The sequence below is a fragment of the Pimephales promelas genome, chromosome 1 (genome assembly GCF_988280905.1).
Source record: "Pimephales promelas chromosome 1, fPimPro1.hap1.1, whole genome shotgun sequence".
Taxonomy (NCBI): Eukaryota; Metazoa; Chordata; class Actinopteri; order Cypriniformes; family Leuciscidae; genus Pimephales; species Pimephales promelas.
This window is the reverse complement of record NC_142769.1, coordinates 46283421-46296200: the sequence shown is the minus strand read 5'-3', so window position 1 is coordinate 46296200 and position 12780 is coordinate 46283421. Positions and strand designations below refer to the sequence as shown.

General features: G+C 34.6%; 1 protein-coding gene across 6 annotated transcripts in view; it reads left to right on the top strand.

Moving 5' to 3' along the window:
* The window catches only part of dock11 (dedicator of cytokinesis 11), a 104579-nt gene that overhangs the window by 45126 nt on the left and 46673 nt on the right, over positions 1 to 12780 (top strand). For 4 of the 6 annotated variants that reach the window (XM_089130373.1, XM_089130371.1, XM_089130366.1 and 1 more), the window contains exons 30-34: positions 1973 to 2084; positions 5236 to 5274; positions 7624 to 7805; positions 11569 to 11682; positions 12654 to 12714. In XM_089130373.1, coding sequence (XP_088986499.1) covers positions 1973 to 2084; positions 5236 to 5274; positions 7624 to 7805; positions 11569 to 11682; positions 12654 to 12714 — 508 coding nt within the window. The remainder of the gene's footprint in view (positions 1 to 1972; positions 2085 to 5235; positions 5275 to 7623; positions 7806 to 11568; positions 11683 to 12653; positions 12715 to 12780) is intronic. The other 2 variants (XM_089130363.1, XM_089130358.1) reach the window with 1 other exon arrangement.

Here is a 12780-nt window from a genome sequence, read left to right as displayed (position 1 = left end):
TTGAAGTTTTACGGTATATATAAAATATGAATTAACAATGAATTTACGGGACAAAACATGATTTTTTCATAGTAAGTCGGGACACTAAAATTAGAGTTGAAAAACGGGACGCCTGGTCACCAGACCAATACTTGAACTGTTTTAGGTCATTTGACATATTGTTTGCTTTGGCAGGTACAGCTCTCTTGCTTCGTTGCTTTTATCTCATCAAACCAATTGGGTATTCATAGGGAGTTGATGTTTTTCCGTTTTGATTGTTAAGAGATTGACTTCTCTGTGAGGACTTTCTCAACAGACATCTAGATGATGTGTGTGAGTCATAATGTTTTTTCTGGAATAGCTTCTCTGTGCTGTTGATATCACTGAGGGTTTCTATCATAACATCATGCAGAACTTATTTTGACTTGCAAAAACTGTGTGCCACAGCCGTCTAGACTGTCCCTGGAATGCACATGCATTGATACGGTGCAAATTATTAATCTGCAAATATCTGATGAAACCATGTTTGAGAGGTTGATGGTTGATAGGCTAATGTTTTCTATTGCTTATGAGGCACCTTGGGTGTTATGAAAGGCGCCATTAAATAAAATGCATTATAATGTTTGTATTTTATGCTTGAAATAATCACATGGACCAGCAGTGTTAACAATCTCATTGTCACGAGCTGCGGGACTTTTGTCTATTCCTATTTTTTTTCTGTGACTAACAAACCTAATAAAATTTAGTCTTCTAAATTAAATGAATGTTTACTCAAATACTCTTTCTATACATTTGAATACTGAGTTATGATAATTAATTGCATATATTTACTATGGGATTAGCGTGTGGGGTTAACGTTAGTTGCGTGTAATTATGTAAAAATAATTACACTGTAAAATAGTGTTACTATGCTTTTCATATAAACCTGTTTTTTGAAAAATATTTATGGAAAGCATGAGTATATCACTGAAATTTGAGAATATTGCACTTTTTTTTTTTGTTAATGATAAGAACCATCAGGGGAGCAAAGTATTATGATAATGTAAACACAAAAGTTTGTGTTTACATAATATTTGTGGGCGTACTGTGTATAATTATTTTGTATATATATAAATACACACACATGTATGCATATTTAAGAAAAAAATATTATTTATATATGAAATATTTATATTTATATATAATATAAATTATATATAAATATATATACAGTATATACATGAAAATATTTCTTAAATATATACAAGCATGTGTGTGTATTTATATATATATATATATATATATATATATATATATATATATATATATAAAATAATTATACACAGTGCACCCACTTATATTATGTAAACACAAACATTTATTTTGGATCCGATTAATCATTTGACAGCCCTAATATATATATATATATATACTTTTATATATATTAATATATTTGTTGTATCGGTTGATACTTGATATTTAATTGTACATGTTAATTTCCACTATATTTCTGTTTACCTTAGTTTATATCAGCTCACGTGAAGATGATATTTAAAAATTAATTCTAATAGTTAAATAATATTTAATTTAAATAACACGGTTAAATATAATTTTTTAGCAAATCTCCAAATGAACATCCGTTTTTCTTTCATTTTTAAATTCTAACTAAAAACTAACAACAAAAGTTTACTTTTCAGTAATTTATTTATTTTTTATTTGCACAAAATATTACAGTTTACAAAATATTATAGTTTAATGTTTGCATTTTATTTTTTGTCAGACATCACATAAAAACAATTCATGTAATATCGTACCAGCCAGAATTGTAATATTGGCCTCCCTTATTTGTACTGTCTGTTAGTAACAACTAGGATGTGAATTTAGGCGTTTAGCTTGTCTGAACTTGAGCAGATGCACTTTTGCGATAAATCTCAAATCTGTCTGTTACACATCTATATATCTAAACCAACTTCTCCAGCAACTCACTCATCAGTTTCATGTCCAATATTCACAGGTGCTTACAGAGATGAAGTTCGATTTTCTCATGACGGTGTGCAACCACGAGCACTACATTCCTCTTAACCTGCCCATGGCGTTCGGCCGGACCAAGTTGCAGCGAGTGCAGGGTAGGTGTCTCCACCCTATCATTGTGACTGCCATGGCTTTCCCCTGCCCTCATCCTCCCCTCATTCCAGTCTAACGACTTCACCACATTCAGATCTGCTAGTACCACCATTCCTCACGCCATGTTACTTGAACCTGAAAACCGAGCTACACAGGGATTCAAGCGTCATGAAATGGGGGGTGATGACATCTAAGCTTAACATCTAATTTGTTTTCCCTAAACACTAGTGATTCAACGGATCACAAAACCCGTGGTTTTGGATCATATTGCAGTTTTTGAGTCACGGATCGGATCATTTTTCGGATCAGCTATGTTTCGGTGTTGATAAAAACTCTCTTTTGCCTCTTCTAGCGCTGGAATGGTTTGAAATCAATTGAATGTGTAAACCAGCAAGACAAACCACATACAAATTATAAACTTTCAGACTATGCGGTTAAACTTAAAATTAGTCCGCAAATCACATGCGTGCCGAACCGTGGGGGCTGATCCGTAACAATCCGTTTAACCCCTACTAATATTAAACTAGGGCTGTCAAACGATTAATCGCGATTAATCACATCCAAAATAAAAGTTTGTGTTTACATAATATATGTGGGTGCACTGTGTATAATTATTTGTGTATATATATATAAATACACACACATGGATGTATATTTAAGATTTGTTTTTATTTATATATAAAATATTTATATTTATATATATTATAAATTATATATAAATCTATATACAGTATATACATGGAAATATTTCTTAAATGTATACAAGCATGTGTGTGTATTTATATATATATAAAATAATTATACACAGTGCACCCACATATATTATGTAAACACAAACTTTTATTTTAGATGCGATTAATCACGATTAATCGTTTGACAACCCTATTTATAACACAAATAATGGCTGTCATGTGTTTATCAGTTTTTGGATTTCTAATCGGAAACTAATAAAACAGTCTCTATATACTACTACGTTCAGTCAGTCAGCATGGATCACTCCTTTAAAGCTACATATTTTATATATTTTGTCAGGATTGCTATTCCACTGACTGTCACACCACAAACACAGTTCAGATAAAGTTCAGACAAATGATTGAAAATTAGCAAAAACATTTTACAAACATGCAAGATTAAAAAAACATGCAAGATGGATGTTTAAAGTGTTTATCGGTGCATAATGCATTACCAACTTTGAGTTTTTTGGGTATTGGGTATTTGGGTATTTGGGTTGGGTATTGTTTTTAACGATTCTGCTTATCTATTCCGATTCCTACTTTTGATTCCATTAAGGTCAAAAACAACAACTTAGAAATCTTTCACGTTTAATTGCAAGTCTAATTGCAAAACATTTGATTGCAGCTGAATACCATGAACCAAAGTCAACTGGCTAAAGAACACAAGGAACATTTGCCTACACTCTAAACAATGCTGAGTTGTTTTAACCCAAATTTGGGTCAAATATGGAAAAACCCAAATGTTGTGTTAAAAATGTAATTTAAAATTTTAACCCAACTTTCACTTTCAACTGTAATTTTTTTAATTACATTTTTAACCCAACATTTGGGTTTGTCCATATTTGACCCAAATTTGGGTTGAAACAACCCAGCATTTTTTTAGAGTGTATGGTTTAAAAATACCATAGTATATACATAGTAAGTAATATTAAAGAGAAGTAAAAACTCAGTAATTAAAAATTAGAAATCACATGACTGAACATTGTTTTAAGCTTTTCAGGTAGTCAGAAACTGTAATCAGATGTCGCTTTATAAGTAAAATTTACATAACAAATATAGTTACAAAAGTTTTTCAGTCAAGAACAGCGAGTGAATGTTCTCTTTATCTTTTGTTGTTTAATGCTATAATAGAGACGGCAGCAGGAATATTAGGCTGCTGTCGCTTTAAGAGCTGCACGGATCCAATATACTGACACGTGCGTTTTCTTTGTCACTTAAGACATAACCGACAGTTTTTACGTGGAGATTTGACGTATTTTTGTGTGTATTTGTCCACTCAAGTGCAAAAATATGCTAAAGAGAACTCAGTTCAGTATCATGCACTATTTAGGGCTGGGTAATAAATATCGATTTCTCGATATTAATCGATTCTCATTTTTACGAATATCGATTCGTAGCGATTTTTACGATATCGATTCTTAAATCTCAAGAATCGATTAGTCATCCTGTTTCATTTAAATGAATGGGACATTGTATCTCGACTGCGCGCGTCCAAAAAATCGCAATAGTCTTTGTCCTTTGTTACTATTGATATGAAACAAAGTCTCAATTTTCAAATTACGTCCATTTTCTTTAGAAATTCAAAAACATAAATAGCGTTTTGGCGTTGTGGCGTGAGATCGCTCTGGCGCAGCTCAAGAGAAGCAGCAGCGCTGATCTCACTTCCGGGTTAATAATACCAGTCACAGCGAGAAATAAACATGAATAAGCATCTGAAAGTGTGTTAAAAGATAGAGTACAACTTATCGAAATCCGTATCATGTCACATTGATTCGCTCAATCAGCGTTTCAACCGTGGAAAGACGTCAGTTAAACAGCTTGTAATCAATGTATCGTCATATATTTACCTCAGAAAACCCACATAAACTCGTTAGTCAGCTAGAAAAAATAACTCTAGAGAGGAGCATTTTGCTAAATATATACACCATATTACATATGCATTATAATCTTAATGTTCTTCATGTGTAATTTAAGTGTTTGTATAGCTACAAAACAGTTCATTATTACCTTCATATTAGGCTAATGAAGCCTAGTAGGCTACAACTAGACTCCCATAGTTTACAGCATTAGTTAAGAGATTTGATTTCCGTGAGAAAATTTGCCATTTATTATAACTGATATCTAAAATAATCAATATTGAATCGGAATCGAAATCGAATTGCAAGCTTGTGAATGGAAATTGTGAAATTTGTGTAAATACCCAGCCCTACTATTCAGTATGAGAAGCGGCTTTCTGTGCGCACGTTTTGGGTGTGTGTAACAAGTATCCAATTCCTCCCCTTAAGTTTTAGATTTCCGATTCCCAACCCTATTAGAGAGGCAGTATTTCATCCCAGACGCATCCACACACCCTCACAGCTTCACTCCCACCACTGTTGATGCAATCCTGCATGATTGCTTCCTTTATTCATTATTTCAGATTTTATTTCGTACGCGGCGGAGTGTTTCGGCGTCGTAGGTAGGTGATGCCGACCAATGCCAATGCACTTCCAGTCGCCAGATTATCGTCCTGATAACCCCACTAATTGCCTTGCTACGCTCCAGCATCACTCATGAATCACTGTCTAACTGCATTTCACACTTTTGCTTTTTCTGTCACCAAGCATTGCATATTTGATTTGGTCTGTTGAAAGGAAACGAAATGACTGTGGGTTGTGACAGAGGATTTTTGGGATTGTTTTACTCTATAGAAGTTTAAAGGGCCGTGTTTCATGCTGTCTGAGTTTGTTGCTGTTACACTTGACTGCATTTGTCTGTCATGTTCTGTCTTTACTTTCTCTCCAAACTGTAATTATATACTGTGCACTGATCAGAATGAGTGCGGAAACATCTTGTGTGTCGTAATCTGATTTCTATTACTAGTGTTGTACAGGAAAATGTGAGGAAATGTGGCTGTTCTGTTTTAAATTCTGATTACAGGGATTAATGGGATTGGTTTTCCAAATATGCAAGGTTTTCATTATTTACTTACCTTCATGTTTTTCCAAAACCAAATTACATTCTTTGAAACAAAAAGCATATGATATTTTCCATTCCTTAAAGGGATACTCCACATTTTACAACTGAGTTTTACCATTTTTGAATCCATTCAGCCAATTTTCTGATAAAAAAAAATAAAATAATATGGAAGTCAATGAGACCAGAAACTGTCTGGTTACTGATATTCTTCTAAATATCAGAAAATCGGCTGAATACATTCGAAAACGGTAAAACCCAACTGTTTAACTCTGGGGGAGTGGTAAAATGAGCCTATTTCCAAAAATAGTGGAGTATCCCTTTAAGAGTTCACAGTGACCAGTGCTGTTAAAGGGTAACTAAACCCCTGGTCAGAGCCTGACTCCACCCACTGGCAATATTTGAAAAATGCTGAAAAAGTGGGCAGACCCCAGCGGAGATAGAGGGGACGAAATAGAAGCTAAAACACTTTTCAATACTCGCAATTCCAACTCCCGTGACTCGCTACAGTGGTTTTGACTAAACAAGCTGGTTTTTATACTGCTAAGGGCGTAGCTCGCGTGGTGAGCTGAAACCTGCGTACGTCACGAAGTGCGGAACATCCAATAGGAAAATTGAACTGCAGTAGCTAGCCATCGTTCAACCTGAAGAGGGCAGCACTAAGACGTTTTTACACCATATATTGCAGAAATAAAACACTTTATACACAAATGTCAAAAAAGTTACTCAAATCAATGGCTGGTATTAATAAAGATCCATTCTTACACATCATTCACTAAAAAAAAGTTGGTTTAGGGTTTAGTTACTCTTTAAGCTGCTAAAATGACAGATGCCACCTTAAAGGCACACTATGTAAGATTTTTTGATTAAAATATGCAAAAACCATTTTGTTGACTTGTGGTACTTGCAATATCCTAACATTTCCAACAATGTCAACAATCAGCTATTTTGAAAAAAAAAATTATTATTAATAATTATTAATGAAATATTTTTACAATTGTACAAACTGTTTTGTTCAATATTTGAATACATTTTAAAATGTAAGTTATTTCTGTGATGCAAAGCTGAATTTTCAGCATCATTACTCCAGTCTTCGGTGTCACATGATCCTTCCTGTTCAAGAAACATTCCTTATATTATCAATGTTGAAAATCGCTTCATTTCTTGTGGAAACCATGATTCTTTTCCAGGAACCAGGAAGTAGAATTATTTTATAACATTATAAACGTCTGTAATAATGTATTGTTTGATCAATTTAATGCGAGTGCCTAGAAAACCGCTGAGACATTTAGTCAAGTTTAAAAAGAACTGACTTACTGCACTGTTTGTGTAAAGATTATTTAAACATTTTCCTTTAGTGTTGCTGAACTGGTGTAACAGCACGCATGACTGAAGAAACATGAGGATGAGGAAAACATGAACTTCCTTGAGCTCTGGGGGAAAATCATGTCACCATTGTTCGAGATCATTTGCATTTGATTGAAATTGCATGACTGGTTTTCTAACAAAGAAATACAGTTGAATTAAACACAAGGTTTTTCTGTCACTCTTTGGTTTCTGTTTCTGTTATTGTGTGATGTCTGGAATGCAGTGAAGTCACCTTTCAGAAAAAAATCACTACTATAGACACGGCCTTTTCGTTTGGATGCCTTTTCACAATCACAAACGTCTTAACACAGGAGTTACCTGTTGCACCTGTATGTTAAGTACCATTTGATGCATTTTAAGATTTTAAAGATGCATGAAATAAAAGTGTTGCTTGACACTTTCTACTAAAAGGCCAGACAGATTGCAGAAAAGATCATGACAAATGAAATATTTCCAGTACTGACCCTCTAAGGATATGTTTCAGATCAGAGTTTGGAGTACAGCCTGACCGAGGACTACTGTAAGAACCATTTCCTGGTGGGTCTGCTTCTGCGAGAGGTGGCCGATGGACTCCAGGCATGCCCAGAGATCAGACAGCTGGCTGTGGCCACCCTCAAGAACCTCATGATCAAACACGCCATAGATGACAGATACAATGCTTTTAAGGTAAGTTATGCAAGCGTACAAACTTGTTTGATTTTGCAAGTTTAACCCACTTCCTCTTTGCCATGTCCCTGCTGCTGCTGAATTAGGAGTGTCATTCTTTGACCCTAGAAGGAGGACTGCTGTTTTGCATGTGCAACTTTACATAACTGTTTAATAACGTTAATGTTTGCTGCAGTCCGAGTGCGATTGTTCGCCTGCAGTCTTGGTCTAGTTTCAGACTCACCGGCAGTCTTTTGTTTTGCACTATTGGATTAATTAGTTGTTTACTAAAGGCCCATTCACGCCAAGAACAATAACGATATAGTTCTAAAAATCATCATAAATATAACAGAATAGCTTTTTAAAAAAAAAAATTTATTTATTTATTTATTTTATTTTTTTGGGACCTGTAATAGTGTTATGTCACTGAATACTGTGCCTCAATGTACCTTGTTCTGATAAAAATAATAATAATTAAAAATATATATATAAAAGAATAGCAGACCACAACGTTAATGGCGCAGATAAACAATGTCATAGGAATATATTTTTTTTCCAATTGATGAACGATGAAAACGTTGGTTTAAAAACACATGGTTTTATACTGCCAAGGGCGTAGTGAGCTCATACCACGGGCGTAGTGAGCTGGAATGTGTTTACGTTAGCTCTCACCACTTTCGTCACGAGCCACTGCAAACATCCAATAGGAAAATTCAACTGCAGTAGCCACCGTTCAACCTGAAGAGGGCAGCACTCAGACGTTTTTACACCATATATTGTAGAATTAAAACACTTTATACACAAATCAATGATCAGCACTAATAAAGCCCCATTCGTACAAATCATTAACTAAAAAAAATTGGTTTAGGGTTTAGTAACGCCTTAAAGGTCCTATATGCAACTTTTTTTACAAAATGAATCCTTTTTTATAGCCTGTGTTTAAAGGGGTTGTAATCACACATTGCAATGATCCATTTTATGGGTTTTGTTATTACCTCTGAAGGCCAATATTCATATTTATATGTGAGGTCTCCGGGTCGGATTTCCTGTGACGTGCATGCGCGCTCCCGAGCCTCTCTATCCTTATATACAGTCTATGCGACAAACGGCACTTCAGCTGACAACATGGAGTATGATAACCCACCAAAACGTCCTGCATCCACCACAACACAGACTCCAACACAAACTCCACATAAATATAAAAAAAAAAGTTTTATCTGCTGAAGCTCGTCAGGCAAAACGTGAATCTGATCGACTCCAGACGAAAACGCGGATCAGATCGGCAACATATTAGTTAACTCTAGTGAAATAGCAAGGTAAACTACATGAAACATGAAATGAATACAAATGAATGTTCCAGGATAACAAAAAGTCGGTGCTTTAGGATGTAACTTATTTTATTTACTAGATCTACCGACTAACGTCGTCATCCCACTATATATACACTGTTTATACACATTTCCAGACACGTTCAGTACAGTAATGTTACTTCATACGATCTTACTGTTACACTGAAATTGTTCACTAGTCTAGTTCACTAACCGTGTTCGTTATCATATTATACATTCACCTATGTTGGCATTGCTGATTGTGAAAGATACACAAATAGTTGGAGAAATGGCTTATGCTATATAACATCACATGTCGGCTAAATGCAGTTTATTGTAACATTATCATGAACGAGAACAGAGCATTAGTTCAACGTCAAGCTGATAAAAGTAGGCTATTATTGTACCTGCAGTGGGAGTTTACATGAGTTTCCAGCATGTTGTGAGATGATGCTTTCTCCGTTGCGTTGACGGTAATCGAGCACGCACAAGCACACGAGCACGAGCGCTCTTGTTGCATTCTGAAACATCACCACTAGAGGCCGCTAAAAACCGCATAGAGCACCTTTAAGCATTCCTGTACAGTATGTCACTTACAGGAAATCATGCACAGGAAGGCTTTTGAGATGACCACAATGAATAAGCAGGTTGATGTTATTGAAATGTGTGGCATTTGCATTTTATCTTTTATCAAGATGTGGCCTAGATTAATGCAAAGAAATCCTCGAGTTATGTCCACGCCATTGTCACGATAGCAGTAACTGCAGCACATTGTGCGTTCACTTCAGCCAGACATCTGTCTGTTATGCAAATGCAAGACTTTGTGCATCCAGATTAAAGTTCCAGATCGTTGCCACTGACACATCTCTCGATCGCATTTGTTGAGAAGTCACCATGGTCTGTTTAGTCTCAACAAGATTTCTCAACATTTTCTTTTTTACATTGTGATACTACTGGTGCCAGAACATCTGTAAACGTGATCATAGCGCAGTTTCAAGAACACAGTGAACTTCAGAAGCTTGTATGGTGTGGCTTTTTTCCTGATTTTTTTTATTTGAAAACATGCCTAGACTTACTCACAAGAATGACTTTCACTCTCACATATGGGACGGATCATTCCAGGAATATTTTCGAGGAGTTTAATGTTGGTCTTTAGTACAATTTTGTTAGTTACATTTCATATAATAATTTTGTTATTATTATTAATATTATTATTCCTATCTACTGAGCAATAACAGTATCAACGGCAGCAATAACAGCAGCAGCGAAAACAGCAATAACCAACAGCAGCAGCAGAGTGGCATATCTATAGGGTGACCACCATCAAACAAACCAAATGTGGGACAATTATAAGTTTGTGTGGGACAATGTGGGACATGTTACCAACACTAAAACATACCCTGAAACTGTTATATAATGTCTTATAAAACTTATAAAAACATTATATGTTATAAAACTTGATAAAAACATTTATATTCTGCCTTTCAGCTGATAAAAATTATTTGTTCTTTAGTCCCTTCCAGAAAAAATCCTTTTTTTCTTTTCTTTTTTTTTTTTCAAAAAAAAAAAAAGTCATTTAAATTCAGCATCTCTGAGCCCAAAGGCAGCAGGAATCATGTATATAAATATTTTAGAAACAGTTCTGACCAAGTCCAGCAAAAATCCAACAAATAAAATATAAAACAACATGAAATTAGGTATCTTATATATTTAGACAGACAATTAGACAGTCTTATATATTAAGAATATATTAAAAACCAAAACCAAAAACGTTCATATTTTTAGAAAGGATGTGAATTAAAACAACCACTGCAGGTTAAACAACAACAACAGATAAATTCCGTTAAATTAAAATTTTAATTTACCTAATTGGTCCACATTTTGATTGACAGCCGTCACAACTAACGAGTGACCGTGTTTACTCCTTTCTTTTCAGCCATTGGATAGTGTATAGCTAAAACACAGCTGTTGTATTTGTACTTATGACGAAGCGCTGAAAACTACGCAGCAAAAGTAATAAGTGGAATGCTTTCTTAGAAAAGGCAAAAGAACGCATGCACAACTAATAGACTGATGAAAATGTGGGACATTTCCTCAATGTGCGATGTGCGGGACAAGAGGTGAAAATGCTGTGCAGTATATATTCCACATACATATCTATTCCACCAAAACCAAATACATGATCATTGTCTTATTCATTACCATGCTAAACTATTTCAGGAATTGTCAGGTTTGAACTCATTTTTCGATTATTGTGTAATATGTAGCCATGTAATTGTCAAAATAGATTGTTCCTGCGTTATTCAAATCATGGAAGCTTTTGGAAAGTTCATGTTCTTTTGAAAGCTGCAGGGCAAACACACTTGCCAGCATTAATGACAAGTGACTTACAATACCTTCCATTGTTTCTGCCACTGTGTGATATAATCATTCATTTACCATTGACCTCACGACAGAACCAACAGGCCCGCATCTGTCTGCTGTACCTGCCATTGTTTGAGCTGCTCTACCAGAACATGAGCCAGATGAACAGCCCAAGGCAACTCAGAAGAAATAGCCTCGGCCTCACGGTAAACGCTTATCTGAGATCAACAATGACTCAGTCCTCATCTGTTCTCTGTCATCAATATGAAATATTTATGGTAAAAAAATTCAAACTGCTCACAGATGTCAGTCCAAAAAGATAAGAAACATCAGCGGTATTTGAAATTAGGGCTGTCAAACGATTAATTCAATTCAATTCAACTTTATTCGCCAAGTATAAAAAAATACAAAGAATTTGATTTGGTTTTCTCCAAATAATAATTTTCTCAAAAAATAATCGCAATTAATCGCATCCAAAATAAAAGTTTGTGCTTACATAATATATGATATATGTGGGTGCTCTGTGTATAATTATTTTTTTATATATATAAATACACACACAAGCATGTGTATTTAAGAAAAAAATATTATTTATATATAAAATATTTATATTTATATAATATATAAATTATATATAAATCTATATACAGTATATACATAAAAATATTTCTTAAATATATACAAGAATGTGTAAGTATTTTTATATATATATAATTATACACATTACACCCACATATACTGTATTATATAAACACAAACTTTTATTTTGGATGCGATTAATCGTTTGACAGCCCTAAAAAAATATTAACAAGCTTTAGTTGATATTTCTTAGTAATCTTAACAGAAACATAAAGAAGTTGGAATATAAAGAGTGGAAATCAACTTTGCATATTGTTATTTTTAGCTTTACAGAGTTAGAAGTTTAATCTGATCCAATCAAATACAATATACAGTATATGCTGTCTTCGAGTTTAGCTGTTTTTCTTGTCGGCAGTGTGTGTCGATTGTGGGTCTGTTTGACTATTTACCGATTGGGTTTACTTTTGCGCTGTTGTATACAGTAACTCAAGACATGCGAGTGCTACATTTAAATTCCACGGCCTAGAGTAAATGTTAACCTTGCAAGGTTTTGATCCGGAGTTGGATAAGCACTTCCTGTTTTCCCATGCTCCTTTAGTACCGGGATGATTTGTCAGTGGACAGCCGCAGAAGCAGCTCTATCGTTGATAAGGAACCTAGTGAGTATCAAAGTCTATTGGCAACAGAAGTTACAAGTAAACAGACAAACACACAGTGTGCATTTG